A 19,278-nucleotide genomic window follows, 5' to 3' on the forward strand; every position below is an offset into this window, starting at 1 on the left:
GAGCTAACGCGGGCAAAACGCCGATGGCGTCGACAACAGTTCTGCGTGTTGTTGCTACCAAAGTCGCTCACCTTACTTCGTATGACATTGCTGTGTTGCTATCGCATTCATTGCTTCGCCCTTAGGGCGAAACTGTGACCTTTATTTTTTTACACTACCAGTTTGGTAGCTGTTTGTGGTCAATAGTGGGTGAACAAGGCAAACCTAAGTGGGGAGTGCAAGACTTGTCTTCATCAGTGGCTAACGAAGACAAGTCCGCATGAAACATTGGCTCCAGAGTCAAGACTGTTGATCCACTGTTCTGCTGGTTGGCCCATTGACCATTGCAAGTCTTCGCCTTCTTGTGACACTTTTGTCTTGTTTCGATTTCGATGGCTGTTTGGATGTTTAGAACAGCATCTTTGACTGAAACGGCGGGTTACCGAGCCGTGAACTCCAGCGTGTGTACCGCATGCGAATTCGCAGTACCTTCCAGTGCCGACCACTGCAGTGCCGAAACCCAAACAGAAGATGGCGCTTGGGAAGATCAGGCTAAAGAAGGTGAGTTCACCCCTTTAAAATGCTATTTGGGGCAGTGTAGAATATGGAACTTCCGTGTAGGTTTCTATTTTATTAAACGAGCAGCAGTGTTGTCGTCATGCGAGAAGCGTGGCACCTCCGCCTCTCGTCCCGTCTGCACTACGCCACGAATGGTTTTATTGCGCAAAACTTCACGTGTTCCTGAGATGATGAGGGTGTCATATAAATTTATTGTTATTTACCATTACGGAATTGTTATTTACCATTATTGTTATTTACCATTAATACGGAAAACCAGCTGAATGATGCAGATGCAGACGGGACGTGTCAGCCTGCTGATGTTACAGTGATTGCTGCACGAGTGTTACGACAATTCGCCGACTTCGCGTTGGTCTGATGATGGCCCACCGTAGCTCAAATCGCCAGCTGTAGGCTACTCGTTTTTTTTCACAGCCAGGTCACGTAGAACACCACATTTCTTCTCATTGAGGAACCTAATTGCGCGCTTCTGTTTACCGCAATCAATGAAAAAGCGCTATTTTTTATATGCATTGTACTGCTCAACTCACTAAGTGAACTGTGATTTACTGTGCTATTCTGTATTTCTTTTCTCATATAGCTATACGGCTTGGCGGACATTAGACGCCTCTTCGCCAACGCCTCGAAATCGTCGAAACTTCCACTGTCATTTGAGCAACTTCGGCAGGTAAGGATTGTAACGATCACGTGAATAAGTTCCAAGCCCAAGGCAACCTATAGCGTTGAAAAGCGACAGCGTAAGCAAATGCAGATACCAAGGGCAAGCTTCGCTACTTGCTGCATTTGCAGAAATTAATGCTGCACCGACGTCAAGCTATGAGTCGATTGTGGAATGGCACTGGCAACGTTGCTTAATGGCAAGAACCATGCCGAGATTACCCACTCTGACCAAAGTTGATACCTTATTAGGTATTAACTATATTATTACATTGAACATTATAAATGGAGGTGCATTAGGGCAGCAGAATAGATCTGATGGTGCAATGTCATCGTCGTCACTGGAGGAGGATTATGCGCAGTGATGAGAAAACGCAATGTTCACTTGTGGCATAGGAGGCATAGGACATGGACATTCGGAGAGATGTGAAAGAGGCGTTTGTCCTGTGGTGGATTTATGTTTGCGTTATTCATGATAACGATGATGATGACGCATGATACCGACTAAGAGCCGCCTCCTAAGTTTCCACCGGCTTTTCCAAAGGCATTGAGTCCTGGGGTAGGAAGGGCATGTTTAATCGGCGTGCTGTCACCGTCGATTTGAATGTGATGGGCTGCGTGCAAACGCGTCCATTGTAGCAGCTGGGCTTAATTGAGGGAAGGTACTTGTATTTTCTGTGGAAGTGACACAAACACACACACGCACGCACACACGCACATGCATATATATATATATATATATATATATATATATATATATATATATATATATAAAAGCGAAAGAAAGACATATTAACCAGAGTTAATCTGAGGTTGGCTACCTTGTACTGGAAAATGGGAAAAGTGGCATGAAAGATGAGAGAAAAAGAAAGGAATAATGAATAATATAAAACTGCCGTTGTGGGCGCTGTCACACAGTCTGTGAAGGCGCCACATGGTCATACACAGTGTGAGCGTCCCACTGAGACATACAACGTCACACAGTGCATAGCCGGAATTTGTCGCACTATGCGGTAGCTCTTAGATAACGCAGCAGCGCCTTTGTAGCGGCTCTCGCTGATGCCTGCTGCAAGCTGGTCTAGTGTAGAGAAGAGTGCTGCTCTTTGCTGGTTGAAATGAGGGCACTCGCAAATAGTGGAAGTGAGAGTGCATCAGTAGGCCACATAAACGAAATAATCTTCGCCTCCTCACGAAAACGCACTGCATCAATGCACGTTATACCAGTCCGCGTTGGGCCATCCCTTCCTGAAGTCGGTGGCTGGGTGCTCTAACGACATTGAAGCAAGCCATTCATAGACATTCATAGGCATTTATTCACCATGCATTCACGTCTGTCCCATATAACTACAAATTATAATCTTATTATGAGGTGATGGTCCTATTTAAATTATTGTATACATTCTCACTTTGACTGGGTTGTTTACATTATGCTTTGAACCTCACGAGTAGGCCTTTTCATTGCATAAAGTATGCTTAAAGACGAGGCACGACAAAAGCAACATAGACAGAAGCCGAAAAGACATCCCTCGTCTATTGCTGTGCCACAATTATGCTAATTAATCACGCACCAACTAGCCCAGCAATGTGTTTTGTTGAAGGAATATGCTGATGGTAATGATGGCAAAGTGATGACAGTGATATGTCCCTTCGAACGTCTGAAAGAATATGTCCATTCGACTGCAGAGCCAAGCCCTGGTGCTGTACGACACGAAGGTGAAGTTCCGTCCCAGGGACCCTGCTGTGCTTAGCGTGCCAGGGCTCAGAGACCGAGGATACGTCTACGTGAACGACGTACGTACTGGCCACGGTGGTAAAGGCTCATTCTTACAGGCTTGACGCTAAGGTACAAGTCTCTGTAGAACGACCTAAAATATCCGCGACCGTGCTATAGAGCAGAACCCTCAGCAACTGCTGAGACTGTGTACAGGAATTAAGACTGAAATGTCACAGAATTCTGGCGGATCAAAGTACAAACAGATATTTCGTTATGAAGAGAGCGCAATGCAAGGATAGTTAAGGAACATGATTACAGGAGATGTAATTATTATCATTATACAATTGTTAGCGTGGAACAAGGTTTTGTGGAGGGAAATAAATATTGACACTGGCAGATATGTCAAAGCAAGAGTTAGGGTGAGAATCAGAATGAATGTAGAAATAGTTGGAAGAAGAAAGCGACCAAGTTGCACAATTAAAACACAGAAAAAAATGTAAGAAAGAAAGAAAGAAAGAAAGAAAGAAGAAAGAAAGAAAGAAAGAAAGAAAGAAAGAAAGAAAGAAAGAAGAAAGAAAGAAGCCCACTCGTTACAAGCACTTCTGTCGATATTTGCGAAATTTCAATTAAGCAAGTTCAATCTGGGTAACTATGGAAAGAGGTCTGTTTCCTTCCCGAAGGCTTTGAGGTCAGAGGTCCTAGCGAGGTAATCTAGAAGGTCGTTTGAGAGAGCTATGATTCGTGGCCAGCTTGCGCAATTGTATGCTTTTGTGTGGCCAAAAAGGAGCTTGACGCTACGTTGATTATGAAGGCGGTGTGAAGTTCGAGATGGTTGGGGAGGCAAGTAGAAGGATGTTGGCTGTACGATTATATTAGAGACTTTTAGTATTGCGGAAAATGCTTGCGTTAGCGTTAGCGTGTTACGCACGCTAAATCTTTGCGGAACGCTGTTCGATAGAGTTTTAGTATAGCGTAAGACAACGATGCGCCGCTAAGCGCAAAACCATCTAGCTGCGAGTAGTCAAAGCAGCAAACTGAGCAGCTCGACAACCAAACTAGCCGTGTTGATCCACGCCAAGCCTTGAAACGAGCCTGCATGTCAAGCGTTCGAGCCGAGGGTGCCACCATGTTTGCAACGCTAAAAACTTAGCGAGCGTTTAGCGTCTCCGCTATATTTCAGAAATAGCGGACGCACGCTATCCGCAAAACTGAAATAGCGTTCTGAGCATGCGCAGTCTGACCCCGCTATTTTATTGCGTTTAGCGTGGTGCCATTTCCGCAATACTAAAACTGTCTATTGTCACGAGCGGCGATCCTGTGGTCGGTGCTTGGACGATGACGACGACGACGGGTGGTTTTTCTGGTGTGCACGCGCTCCCCTGAACGATTGCTGCAGCGTTGTGCGCCTTACCCTGTAAATATATCCATTCTATATATATTCTCCCCGTAACAATATTATGCAACAAACATACCAGGTGCGACTGTTTTCCGGAATTATATAGTTGTAAGCGATAGCGATGTCTTGGTATGAGAGAGTTTCAACAAAGTTTCAACGCTCCTCGTCGTATCTACGATGGACGTTGTTAGCGCAGTATGCATTCACTTCTATTCAATACGCAGATATACCAGGGTTTAATTTCGCGCATGGACGATGTGTACAACATTATGATTCCGGTGAAGGAAGGCCAAAGGTTGACGCTAGTCGTCGAAAGCCAGGGAAGAATTGGCTATGGAGTTCTCAACGACACCAAGGTGAGTTGCTGCCAAGATGAGCACATGCCTTTCATCACCTACGCTGTTATAACTCCTAGTGCACGTTGCTAAGCCATTGCACATTCTCATAGAATAGTGAAGCTCTAAATGAAATGGCGCAATGGGATATGAAAACCAATTACGCAACACCTATGAGAGACTTGACCTCTTACACGTGGCAGTTTTTGGTGCTGCAAAGGCGCACGGGCTTCGGACGTCATACAAACCCTCTGTGTGGAAAGGACATCCTCACTGTCTTTCGCAGACAATAAGAAAAACTGTGCTATTACCACTGCGTGTTCAACTTGTATGCAGAGTTTTTTCCCCCCAAATAATTTACTACTCATAAAATATGCTCATGCACGCGTCGCGCCTCGTCTTACCATGTTCGTCGGGATGTAAGGCTCAACGATACACAGCGAGTTTACACCCAGAGCTGGTGCCCCGGTCAAGAAATGAGGCCGCGGTAGCCGAGTCTGCCGGCTTAGTTTTCACCGTTGCGGTTTCTCGAACGGGCACTTACAAGGTCGAAAGATGTAAATCATATAGCGAAGCTAATGTCACACCAAGGCAGGAAAAATACCGGAGGAATACTTCAAATCAAAAGAGAAAGCTGAGAAACTACAGCATTAGAACTGAGTTACCACCTTCGGTCTTTTTGGGAATGCAGAAACTTGCGGAAGCAGAGAGCGGGTAGGTGATTTTCTCGATTAAATGGTGTCTTGCCCGGACATACACTCTAACACGCTGACATTTACAAAGGCGCACATTCTCAGATTTTATGAGCTACTGGTTCTAGATGTTCTATTTCTGTTGGACCTAAATTTGACATTAATCAAAGTTTGGAAGTTTATTTCACCAATTCAAGCATACATATCTTATCCAGTGATTCAGCGGGAAGGGGTGGCGAAAAGGCAAGTGAATGCCTGACAATGCGCCAATCCCCGCCCAAGCAACGATACTGCACAACTCTCAGCATGTCTCTCAATGTAATACATGAATGCAGTGAAAAACAAAACAACAAAAATATTCCCGAACACCCAGCCTGGTGCTCTAATACATAAAGGCATTGAAAAAAAAAATTAAGCCGTGGTTTTAACCAGTGAGCTAGAACATACTTGATATTAAGGGCTTATCCAAAGGAAATTTTCACGGCAGAATTTTAGGGCGCAATACATTTCCGAAAAACGTATACAAGATAAGCCAAGTCTTACACAGAAATGAAAACAAAAAAACAAAACAAAAACAAAACAAAAAACGTCATGTTTGAAGCGTGAGTAGATAAGAGTCTATCTTTTTTTTTAAATTGCTGCTGACCGGCTTTCATTCACTATTCCCATGGCCATCCTGTTAGAGTTTAGAAATAGAGGAATAAGGTGTGTTAGTTTTTTCCTGCCGTATATAGTTGGTCCGATCCTTTTACTGTAATAGGTGGGTTTTCTAAATTTATACGTGTGTGTCTTCCGGGAGTAAGTATCCTTAAATGTATCTGTGTTCGATTTGATTTGATCGTAGATGACTGTCGCTAAATAGTTTTTTTATAAAACATAATTTCGAATTTTAAGATGCTGTGCTTATGGAAAAGTGGAGCAGAAGGCGTTCAGCGCGGAACATTTTTGATTATACGTAACATTCTTTTTTGCAGCCTGTGAATACTATCTTAATTTGTTTTTGTTGTTGGGCACCCGATTAATAGGCACTAATGTATGCGCGAGTAAACTAAAGTGTAGTAAAGCTGCTATGTCCCCCAAAGAAGCATCTGATTATTCCAATTATACTAATGGAACGCGGTATGTGGGCGCCAAGTTTATTTATGGGATTGGACCAACTGAATGTTTAGTGAAAGATAACACCTAGGAACTTTTGAGTCTGAACGCGCTCAATTAAAGCTCCTCGAAATGTGAGCTGCGGTTTCGTTTTCTTGGTGTTTAATTCTAACTTATTTGTTCTCAGCCATAAAGACAAATCGTTAAACCAAACATTCGCTTTTTCTAGACTACACATATCTTGACCAGAAAAAAGACGTTAGTGTCATCTGCGTATAATATAATATCTGGTGTTATAGGTACGTTTACGATGTCATTTATATAAAATAAGAATAGAAGTGGCCCAAGTATAGACCCCTGTAGACGCCATAATTTATCATGCCCATTTGTGACTTCGAGTGCTGCATATCCATATACCGAAACCGATTAGTAAGGTAACTTTTTATTAAATTAAGGGGCGTACCTCTTATTCCTTATTTATTCAGCTTTTGCAACCGAATTCATGCTTGATGGAATCGAAAGCTTTCGTAAAATCAAGAAATATTCCAATTGTGTGACGCTCTTGCTGAAAAGTTCCAATACGTTTATGTTTAATAGATAATAGGGCCTTTTCAGTACACTTGTTCTTCTGAAATCCATATTGATGTTCTGTTACAACTTTTTTTTCAGCTACAGAAGTTTGCAATTCGCGCATATATGACACGTTCTACAGTTTTTGAAAAAATGGGCAAAATAGAAATGGGCTTATGGTTATTCATGTCATTTCCATCACCACCTTTGTGAATAACGGATACTCTAGTTATATCAAATTTGTCCGGAAACGTTCCAGTGCTCAAAATAAGGTTGCAAATATGGGCAAATGGTGCGCTAATGTGCTTTGAAGTTGCTTATAAAGGTTCTGCCTTTATACTGACAAAGCCAACAGCACAATTGTTACTTAAATTCTGTATCAGCGAGACTACTTCCGATTCATCCGTGCGATCGAGTTAGGAAAATAGATTCCGGGACGCGCGCTGCACTATACGATTTAGACTGGTCGGCACCAGTTGAAATATCGGACGCTCCTGATCTGAAAAAATGATCATTGAACATATTGGCAAGTAAAGTTCCCGAACAAGATTTGCCCTCTATTCGAAGCTCAGAGATGGTCTTCGTATTCTTCTTTTGCAAAATATCGTTCACAGTGTTCCAATCTGATCATTGAGTATGTTTGCGAACATTTTTTTCGTAGTGGTTAGTTCGCGCCTTTGAAAATATCAGATCCTAGCTAATTTCGGACCTGCTTAAACTTAACCAAGTACTCTAAGTGCTTTGTTTTTATGAATTCAGTGAATAGCGTATCTCTTGCTTTCATCCATTTTAAAAGTGAAGCGTCTATCCATGGCTTTCTTGCCATCTCATTTTTTTAAATACTTTTATACGGCACAATCGGAAAAGCTAAATCATAAAGGCCTGCTAATTTTGTTATGAATATGTCGTAGACATTCACAGGGTCAGTATTATTGAGAATGCTGCTCCAATTCGTTTCTGCGACAACTTTCTTGAAAAGCTTAATTGTTTATTGAATAATTTTTCTGCGATGCCTCGGATTTGCTGCATTTCGTTGTTTCACGCACCACGTAAAAAAACTAAAAAATCGGCAGGTGATCACTGACTCCAGGAGTTAGAACTCCTGTGCACATTTCATTTTCGTAGTTAGTGAAACATAAATCCAGAGCAGTTTCAGTCAACTGTGTCATCCTGGTAGGTACATGAATTGTATTTTCATAGCCAAAAGAAAGCATTCTGTCAAAAAAAAAAAACTGTTTGTTGTTGCTTGGAAGACAGCATATTTTTGTTAAAATCTCCTATAACAATTACGCGTGCGCCATTTTGTTCACAGTACTCAAGCATTTCATCTATGAAATTCAGAAAATCAGACACAGTTCCTGAAGGGAGCCCATATATAGCAACTACTAAAGGGCTTCGACATTTTACCATGACAGATTCAAAATGCGAGGATATTACAGTGTCATTTACATTACATATTACAGTATCGTAAGTAAAATTTACGTGAACGAACCGTAGATAATGCGGCGTCAGGTGTCGTGCTACAGCGTGCTACGTCATTTAAACGCATATGATAAAGCCCCCGTAAATTTTAGTCACATGGATAATATTCTCACTAAATAAAAATAACGAGGCATCCAAGCCCGTGCCGCTGTTATCAATACTGAGGTTAAAGAGCACCGGTTAGCTAAAATGTTAAAAAATAAAACTGTATTTTTGTAAACGTTGCCGTGCTACTGGTTCATTTCAGGGCATCATTTCGAACGTGACCCTATCTGGAGTGAATCTGACCGACTGGCAAATGACGCCCATTGACGAGAGAGGACATCTTGACAGAAACACCCTTCCGATCAAAAGCGCACACTCCTCGAAGGCGAACATGCCCACCGGCTGCGTCGGCGCATCCACCAAGGGACTGGCCATATACGAGGCCAGTTTTCGGTTACGGGTGTCCCCGCCTCGAGACACGTTCATCAGGCTCGACCATTGGAAGAAGGTTAGTGAATGGTGGGAACCGATCTGCGCTTACGCTATGCACAGGGATAATGGGAAGAGTTCGTGGAAGTGAGTAATGGGCGAGGTATGTCTCGCAGCTGCTGAATCACGTCTTTTAAAGTGATATAGCTTTCTTTAGCTACTTCGCCTTCGTTGGATGGACGTCGGCCGATCACACACAATCATAACTAGAGAAGGTAACACGGACGTTAAGGAGGAGAGTAAAAATAAAAGCGGAGTCAGAAAGCGCAAGTGCAAGAGGAGAATGAGGGGGAGGAGGACGCACGATCCTCAACAGTCGAGCAGTGCCGCTTGATGGATAGCCATTGCAACGAAGTTGAAGCCAAGCTACGGATACTGGGGATGCTACCAAATTTCAACTGGGGTGCTGTGATTAAATTACACCAATATATAATGTCGCAATATCGTTTGACATTGTGATTGGAATAGGGGGAGGGGGGGGGGGGTAGCTGGCGACGACCGATCTTGTGTCAGTGCCATGATCCGAACAAACTGAACAAAATTTTTAGTCCTGCCATGTCACCATTTACAAAAAGAAAGGTGCAGTATAGCTACCCGTGCTACTAATACGGATAGAGGTGAAGTGAACAGTTAGTGCCTACGAAAAAAAAAAAAAATCCTAGAACCACGACAAAAACGAAACTGCCTTTACGGTTATGACAGTGCAACAGTACACAAAAAATAACGTGCAAACCAGCTGTCAGGCATTATAAAATGAAGATCTGGTCTATTTGGTGTTATCCAGTAGAAAAAACAACAAAAGACACGACACGGGACATTTGCGCAGAAGTCGGGTCTGTCCCGCTAAATTCAGGACAGTTGGCAACCCTAGATTGGCATCGAGACAGCCAGATCGTGTGTCTGCTGATGTTCTCGTAAGCTTTCGCGATTCGCGGATGGCATGGGGATATGTAGCAGCTTACACAACAAAGCTATCGCTGACGTTAGCATCATCTTCGATGGTTTCTGTCACAAGCGAAGCTTTCTTAGGCTTTTCCCACTACGTTGTATGGAGGGCACCTATAGCCGAGCAAACTGTACCGATCACGGAAAAAGCGCAATCGAAGCTGGGTCCATGCCGGAGACGGTGCAGTTGAATGTGTTGACTTGGTGCGGTGACCCTGATACCTGTGCCGATGTATGTCCTCGCAAGGGTGTTAATGTGGTAATTGTAACGTGGGCCGATCCTGGAGGCAATGAAAAGTCACAGGCACTCGCACACCTCCTAGCATTAACTACCATTATATCTAAACAATTAGTGTCCCCAGCGGCAGACCTTAGCAGGTTTGTCGGGCAGTTATCACTAGACATTGAAAATCATCCTCCGATGGTATCTGCCCAATATTCTTGCTGAATGTCTCTGTTAAATTCCACACTTTCATTGTGCAGGGTGCTGTCTTCCTTAACGGCTTCAACCTTGGTCGCTACTGGACACCCATGGGACCACAGCAGACGTTGTACGTGCCGGCAGTGCTCTTCAAAACGCACAATGTGCTTCACGTCATCGAACTTGAGAAGGCGCCATGCGGGATTGGATCCCGCGACTGCTTCGTGAAGTTCGTTGATACACCCGACATCAACGGCACCATCCCATACTCATGAAAACAATAAAGCATTGGGGCAACCACAGATTCGTCAATAGAGAACTTTATGCAATACGCAGGGCTCATAAGGTTTCGGACAGCAAAGAAAGGTTACATAAAGACAACCGTCAAGGTGGCTCAACGGATATGCCCTTCTGCTGCAAAGCACGATGTCGCGGGTTCGATTTGCGGTCGCGGTGGACGCAGTCCAATGGAGGCGCAGTGCTAAGTCGCTTGTGTTTTGAGTACTCGGTACGCGTTACAGAACCTCGGGCGGTAAAAATCAATTCGGATTGCCTCTCTAGGACGCCTCTTGCAGAGCCTGGGTGGCATATCAAGTTAAACCCAGTGAGTCATCACTCACATAAAGACCAATATATTGGAGCCTACAACTAAGTTTTGGTAGAAGGATGTTAAGCTATGCAACCGCAGACGCAATAATTCATCATCACCATGATCAGCCTATATTTATGTCCACTGCAGGACGAAGGCCTCTCCCTCCGATCTCCAATTATCCCTGTCTTGCGCTAGCTGATTCCAACTTACGCCTGCAAATTTCCGAACTTCATCACACCACCTATAGCTTTCTGCCGTCCATGACTGCGCTTCCCTTCTCTCCGTATCCATTCTGTAACTATAATTTCCCAGCGGTTATCCTTCCTACGCATTACATGGCCTGCCCAGCTCCATTTTTTTCTCTTAATGTCGATTAGAATATCGGCTATCCCCGTTTGCTCTCTGATCCACACCGCTCTCTTCCTGTCTCTTAATGTTAGGCCTAACATTTTTCGTTCCATCGCTCTTTGTGCGGTCCTTAACTTGATCTCGAGCTTCTTTGTTAACCTCCAAGTTTCTGCCCCATATGTTAGCACCGGTAGAATGCAATGATTGTACACTTTTCTTTTCAATGACAGTGGTAAGCTCCCAGTCAGGATTTGGCAATGCCTGCCGTATGCACTCCAACCCAGTTTTAATCTTCTGTAAATTTCCTTCTCATGATCAGGGTCCCCTGTGAGTAATTGACCAAGATAAACGTACTCCTTTACAGACTGTAGAGGCAGACTAGCGATCCTGAATTCTTGTTCCCTTGCCAGGCTATTGAACATTATTTTTGTATTCTGCATATTAATCTTCAACCCCACTCTTACACTTTCTCGGTTAAGGTCCTCAATCATTTGTTGTAACTAGTCCCCATTGTTGCTGAGTAGGACAATGTCATCTGTAAACCGAAGGTTGCTGAGATATTCGCCGTCGATCCTCACTCCTAAGCCTTCTCAATCCAAGAGCTTGAATACTTCTTCTAAGCATGTAGTGGAGAGATTGTGTCTCCTTGGCTGACCCCTTTCTTGATAGGTAACTTTCTACTTTTCTTTTATTCTTCCGCCGTTTCTCCACAAGAAAAGTAGAAAGACGCAGTATTTGATCCCAATCAAATCACCAAAATAATAAGGTAGTTGACTGGCTCCTCCCATGGCAACCACCTGTCAAGAAACAGCGACCAAAATGTTGTGCGGCAGCACGAGTTACCGGAGTTTAAAGCTACCGCAGCTTATAGCATCCCGCTGGCACTGTGAAACAGAGCCTACAGCTGCCCGTCCTTAAGCACATACAAATACGCGTTAAATGTGGTGCAAACACTGGAGAGGGTCTCGGGGAGCTCTTGTGAAAAGTGGGTAAACCATTCTCGATAACCAGGGCACATATTGTGTAAAGCCTTTTCTCATTGGCGACTGTTTGCATTCCTGCCAGACATTATAGCGATCGGCGTGATAACGAAACAATTGCTATGTCAATGGCTACGGTTACGGACGCCACTTACAAAAAAGCCGCTATATATATATATATATATATAACTGTTCCCAGGAACTGTATTGGTATTTGAATAAGTAAACGTCGAAAACCACAACGCATTTATTTCGACGTTTCGGCTCACGACCGGCATTTATCAAAAATAATGTCGCAGGTGTATGACAGCTTTCTGTACGCTTTGGGTAGAGTATTGCTGGAATATTGCGCAACTAAGTGCAAAGAAGAAAAGATTGTCAACATAATTGACACAGAAAGTGTGATGATATACAGTAGACTCGCACAACTTCCGCAAGCGCGACGTGCTGTATACACCTCCGCTAAGACACCATTGTAGACACATAGTAAACGCATTTACGGTAAATGCATTGACAGACAGAAGGCGTGCCCGGCAGTGTAACATCATCATCATCATCATCATCATCATCATCATCATCATCATCATCATCATCATCATCATCATCATCATCATCATCGGCAGCAGCAGCACCAGCAGCAGCATCATAATCTGTTTACGTCCACGGTTCCATGAATTTACAGAATAAAGAGAACATAGCATTGCTGTAACATTGCGTAGTAACAAAGAGGAACCAGTCACGAATAAGTAGTGACAATCACCATCGCCACTATCATTAGGCGTCTGCCAAAAGACACATAGGAAAGGCAAACGGTGGAGACACACATGAAGTGTAATTACGTAATCACGAGAGAAGAGATTTACAATAAATACATTTTTCAAGGGTATCATTGACCCGCGAGTGAATTCAAAAAACAGACAATGGTGCCTTTGCGGATCTGTACTGCACGTCACGCATGCAGAAGTTGTGCGCGTCTTTATTGCACTGTGTACCAGCGCACTTTCTTTGTCTATTCTGTTTACAATTATATTTACAACTGGTTTCGCAATGATGCAGCAACACCATATGTCCTGCCCCGGCAACATCATTCCTGATAAGGCTGGTCCCCGGCTGACAAGTTGCCATACGTTTGTGTTTTCCAAAGTGCACTTACGCAAAACAATCTGAACATTCTAATTGAACATTTACGTCCGGGAGCTAAAACCTGAAGTGTGGCTGCCGCTATTGTTATACGTATACTTTGAAGAAAACTACCATAAGTGATGATATTCATTGTAAGCGAATAGCCGAACGATTCTAGAAGGCTATTCGCTTTTTAAAAGAGATGACGCTCTTGAGGACGTATATTTGTAGCAGTTAGGGCATTTAGGTAGCTTTATTGTTTCATTGCGTGATTTCGCAGAGAGTGTAGGTGTTAACATCAGTAGTGGTGCCGGAACCCACTACAGCAGTCTCTGCGGAACAGAACGCAGTCGCCGTCTTAATCGAAACACTCATCCCGTATTCTAGAACGTCCCTCTATTCAACACTTCACTCCAATTCAAGAAAGTAGACAGCAGCGTCACCACTGTGCTCCGTGATCATCCACGGCAATTCTTGAGAAGGGTAGCGTCTAAATCAGTCCAGGGGCAGCGCTGTTCTCAAGAGAGAGAGAAGTTTAATGATGCGAAATGCAGAGAGGTCGGCCTGAGGTAAATTCCTCTAGCCAGCTACTCGGCGTTGGAGAAAGGGGAAGAGGGAAATAAAGAAAGAGGGAAGAAAGAGGCGCATGATGGGTGACGATGACGAGAGAAGTAGGATGTAACACATATGGCAATCAATTTGGCATGCTCAAAGCCTACAGTCCTCAACTCGATGGAATAGAGGAAGAGCTTCGAATCGAGGATCATTTGAGAGTACGGGGGTCACGTTCCCAGTGGAGTAGCCAAGGTGTGGCACACCGGGCACTCCGCGTGAAATTTCTGTATACGGCCTGCCCATCCACTTCCCTCCCCTTTGTCGTCTTCGGTCAAGTGGGCGTCCATCCCCTCCCGAAAAATGTAACAGGCCTGCGCGGCAAACGCAGCACAGTCACAGCTAAAGGAGTGGCCCCATAGGAGCTCCATTTTCGGCAGAATTCACTAGAATAGCTTCGCGGCGACGTTTCGTTTTCACGAGAACGAACTGAATAGTCCAGCCGGCGTCTGCGGCGAGCTGCGGCTCCTGCCGCACAGCGAGGGGGTTTGCTGAACGCGACGTTGCCTGATTGCTACCGCGCGCGTAGCTCTATGGTTCGCTTCTTCAGCAGCGGCTCGTACCTTGTGAGGAGACGCCATAACGCGTACCGAAGAGTAAACACAGATATCGAGACTACGCGGTGCACATGTCACATCCTGTGGCACGATATGGTGCTGCTGTTGATGATGATTTATTGGCATGCCCTTTGAAACGGGGCGGTGACCAATAATCGCCTAGCTTGCTTGAGTTAACCATGTCCAACTACATGCAACTGCTACATGTCGGGACACCTGGTGGAGTATAACGCAACGGCAATGCAAAGTTTGCACGTATCGACGCTATGCGGCGCGCGTGTCACATCGCGTCACAAGTGGCACGATACGATGCTAATGATGATGATCATGATGATGATTTATTGGCATGCGATTTGAAACGGGGCGGTTACAATTGTTCACCTAGCCTGCTTGATTTAATCAGGGAGGCTACAAAGGCACTGCAGCGTTTTTTGAGGTGCAGTGGCCTGTATTACCGCCTGTGACGAAACTCAGCGACGAACGCTTAGCTGTGTAAATGTGCAGGGTGTGAACTTCTCTCTTCCTTTTACTAAGTGGTTCGTTTTGAGAAAGGGAACGTTGGCGCTATCTTCTGCAGCCCTTGAGGGAGCACGGCTCCTCTTTCAATCCCTTTTGCCCCTTCCCCACGGCAGGGTAGCCTACCGGGCTCAGCCTGGTTAACCTCCCTGCCTTTCCCTTATGACTTATCTCTCTCTCTCTCACTTTCTCTCTAGCGTTTTTGTATACATCTCCTTAATCTTCTTTTTCTTCCTCAAACCTTCTGTATCTACATTGCACCGCTACCTATGCAACTGGTACATGGCGTACCATGTGGTGTAATAATATGCAACTGCGATGCAAAGTGTGCACGCATAGACGCTACGCGGCGCGCACCTCACATCGCGTATCTCCTCGCGCGCTAGGACACGAGTATAGGGCATGTTTCCGCTGCAATCTAGCAAGCGCTGGCGCGGCTCAGTAGTAGAGTAGCTGACTCCCGCGCAGCCAGCCCGGGTTCGATCCGGGCGGGAACTGGATATATTTTTCTGCTCATTCATGGCGATAGCTGCGACGGACACCGGCGGCGGCGGGCGGCATCACCAACGGAAACGGCTATTGGAATGAGCCCATAACAGCTTACGCTGTCAAAGAGCAAGCGCTTCGTAATGAAGGACTCCCGTAACTACCGGGGAACCGACCATTCACCCAGCTCAAGTGTAAACCATACAAATTCTGTTCCCGTGTATCTCAAAGACGACGTAGCTTCTTTACATTCACTTTTCTCTACACATAACCTGCACATCATCCATAAACGACAGTTCACTAGTACTTCAAGGTCGTAAGTCGATGGTCTGTCTTCAGACAGGTTATAAACAATCAAAGACGTATGACTTTGTATGAACATGAATTGTTAATGATATTCAATTCATATACAAACAGCCTGGGCAGATGAATTATTTTACACTTTCAATTGGGGGTGTTTGAACATTGTTTAATCTAATCGAACACAAGTTTTCGTGGAAACGACTTGCGAATATCAAATATATTTTTTCTGAGCAAATGGAAATATAAAACTTGCATAGAGTCCGTTTGGTAAAATAGGAAATGCTTACTTAATTTTTTTTGGTACATGCGTGTAATGCCGTTCACCACTGGCCGTCCGGTAAAATGAAGGACTTCTAAATTAAAAACAAATGCTTTCGGTTGTTTGATGCACCATGACAATGACAGTTGTGAAATAAGGGATGCACCAGATGCACGTAAATTGTTGTGTTCGTTGAAGCAGGTGTGTTACTATAAAGCACCGCGCATTGTTTTAAAGGAATGCGAACACGGTTTGACTGACTAAATATTAAATTCATTTGCCTAAATCGAGAGAGAAAATTCGTAAGAAGGCTAAAAGCGAGACATTCTTATTGAAGGACTTGAAATTATTCAATGAATAATCCGCCGCCCGCTTACGCTCAAGAATTGGTGCCTATGTGCAACAACCGTGGCTCTCCTGCAGCACAGTTATTCTGAACAGTCATCACTTGCATTGGTTTCTCTCCCTTAGAATGGAAACGAATATTTGACAATTTTTAATAGCTAGGGGATTCCCAAACCAAATGCAAACCGAGTAGCAAGGACATTTAAATTCGCACACCTTTACTCAGAAACAAAACTTATAAGGAACAGCGGATTCGCAAGGAATATGTTGCGCAACCGCTGTGTATCACTTGTCAGTGGTTCACTGTCATTTAGTCGGCCATTACGATCGGCCGCCGTTTGTCCGAGTAGATCTTGTGTACGAACGCGTTTGTGAACAGGGATCCGGATCATGCAGTAAAGCCTTGACCTGCATCATTTCTCCTCAACAGTATTCTGAAGCATGATGAAAGTTCCATGAACCCAATTTATCAATTCTATTCGCCGAACAAACCTTCCAGCCTTTACAATTCAACCTTTATCTGGCTGTATCTTTTATAAAATGAATTGTCAGCTATTGTGTCGCCGCCATTTCAGGGGCTTCCACCGGCATGCTCCTGCGAGTGTCCTTGGGGATTCCCATTGTTTTAAGCACCTTTTGTTGGGGCAGCTACAGCAAACACAAGCGCATCATTCAACATTTTTTTCTTCATGCACTCAAACACATGCGCCAACAGAGTGCACCGCGCCAGCCCTGTATATCTTCCGCTCAGAACGACTCCCGCAGTTTAGGAGATTGCACGGCGACTTACAGTGAGGCCCAGGGAATCGCAGATGAAGCGAGTTCGCGAATACGTTCGGAGCATCGCCTTCTGAAGGAGAGAGGGAGAGTGAATGGCTGCCCCGAAACACAAAAGAACGGACTAGCGATTCGATAAGATAATATAAGAGGCACGTCACAGTCGTGTCTTCCCGCCTTCTGTCAACGAAGGCAAGCTCACCCGCTTGGCCGTGTAGAACATTTGCATCGCTCGATGATGAACAGCCATGCCCAGCTCCTTCTCCTTGCGCTGGCGTTTTTGGCTCGCCCAGCAGCACTCCGAAACGTGAGTACCCAAGACGACACCGTCATAATAATAGTGCGAGGCTTATGCTGTGCAATTCCGATCATCACTAGATCGCCTTATAAGTCGTGCAGGACTTCGTGAAAAAAGCGATATGTTGGTGTATAGTGAAACTCCGATTACACAATGTTACTGGGACTGAAGTCACATTTGAAATGCCATTACGAAATAAAGATACCGCTTGTGCCAGCATCGAACCTGCGGCCTTTCGCTCAAAATACTCAAACCAGTTGTATCACGATTACCAGTTGTATCACGATTGTATCGCAACCGGAAGCAAGGGCAAAGCCCTTAATTAGGCTTGTGGAGAACACAGCATAATGTCGTTTGTCAGTACAGAGAACCAAACACAAATAAATAACGGAAAACCAGTCAAGAGGGTCAATTTGACGGGCGGATCATGTATCCAATACGCAAGCAATCTGCTTATAAAAGAGTTTCTCGGTCACACTTTGTCGTTCAACATTTCGCTCAGTCTTGTTCTCAATAATTCGGTGATAAATGTGTAGATGCATCAGTATCTAGCGGAACAGAGCAGTTAATCTAAGGTTGTGGAAGGCCCATGTCATATCTTGTTGAGAATAACGTTTGCTCTCTTTTTTTTGTGTACTCAGATATACAGGTCTTTCGTGATCGACTACGAGAACAACAGGTTTCTCAAGGATGGCGAGCCTATACAGATCGTTGCGGGCGGCATCCACTACTTCCGTACCCTACCCCAGCAGTGGGAGGATCGGCTGATAACCATGAAAGCGGCGGGGCTCAACGCTATACAAACGTGAGGAGAAATTTACGTTCTGTAGTGCCTGGTTTATTAAAATCACTGAAAAAAGTAACCAACCTGAATTTCGCCTGAATTCAGGGCAGATGTCCGTATCCTCCCCACCCTTTAAAATTTGTGATTGTAGCGCCAGCATACGGCACGCGACAATCTCGCCGTACGTACACCTTCCGAGCTATTACTGTTCTTCATTATCAATCAATCACCATCTCAAAGTCCCCCCCCCCCCCCCCCCCCTTGAAAAAAAAAAAGGCGCGAATCATCGATTGCGGTAGCAAATTGGTGGAAAGCTATACGAAGTACGGATAGTAACTTTATCGGCCGTACAAACTTGTAAACAGGCATAATAACTAAAGTAAGAAGCACGATGTACATGTCACGCGCACAAGCAAACATGAACGCATCTCGCTCGATGACCGCGGAAACTCGCTGAGCGTGGCAGCAGCAGCCAGCGAATTGACGTTCGTGCTGCCGCTCGCATCAACGCGAACTAGCCGCAAAAACACAGCGCTAGGCGGACTCTGCATCCTACGCCGATGTCTTTCAAGGTGCGCGGGCCCTGTCTTGAAAGCGATCTGCGATGTGGACAGAGTGCGCCGATTGCTGATAGCTTCGTGTGCGATGTGTTCTCGCTGTCGCGCCTTCTCACTCCAGCGTATTGGCAGCGAGTGTCACCGAGTCAGATGTGTTCATGTTTGCTTGTGTTCGCGTGACACCATGCTTGTTAATTTAGTTAGTAAGCGAATGTTTGAGAGTTTATACGGCCGATAAAACTACTACCCTTCTTCGTATAGCTGCCTACTAATTTGCTATCGCAATCGGTGCTTCGCCTTTCGGAAGAAACTGCGACTTTTCAGAAACATCACTGCTTTTTTGTTTTGCTCACCTTCGCTGTGAAATTGTTCGGTATGGGCTGTCTTGGGAAACAATGGTTTT

The 19,278-nt window shown here is 44.7% G+C and overlaps 1 protein-coding gene across 1 annotated transcript in view; it reads left to right on the forward strand.

The window, feature by feature from the left end:
- LOC119449424 (beta-galactosidase-like) overlaps positions 1-19,278 on the forward strand; it is an 84,030-nt gene that overhangs the window by 16,715 nt on the left and 48,037 nt on the right. The window contains exon 10 of the mRNA XM_049665194.1: positions 18,176-18,339. Coding sequence (XP_049521151.1) covers positions 18,176-18,339 — 164 coding nt within the window. The remainder of the gene's footprint in view (positions 1-18,175; positions 18,340-19,278) is intronic.

Source organism: Dermacentor silvarum, chromosome 4 (assembly GCF_013339745.2).
Source record: "Dermacentor silvarum isolate Dsil-2018 chromosome 4, BIME_Dsil_1.4, whole genome shotgun sequence".
In the NCBI taxonomy this organism is placed as follows: domain Eukaryota; kingdom Metazoa; phylum Arthropoda; class Arachnida; order Ixodida; family Ixodidae; genus Dermacentor; species Dermacentor silvarum.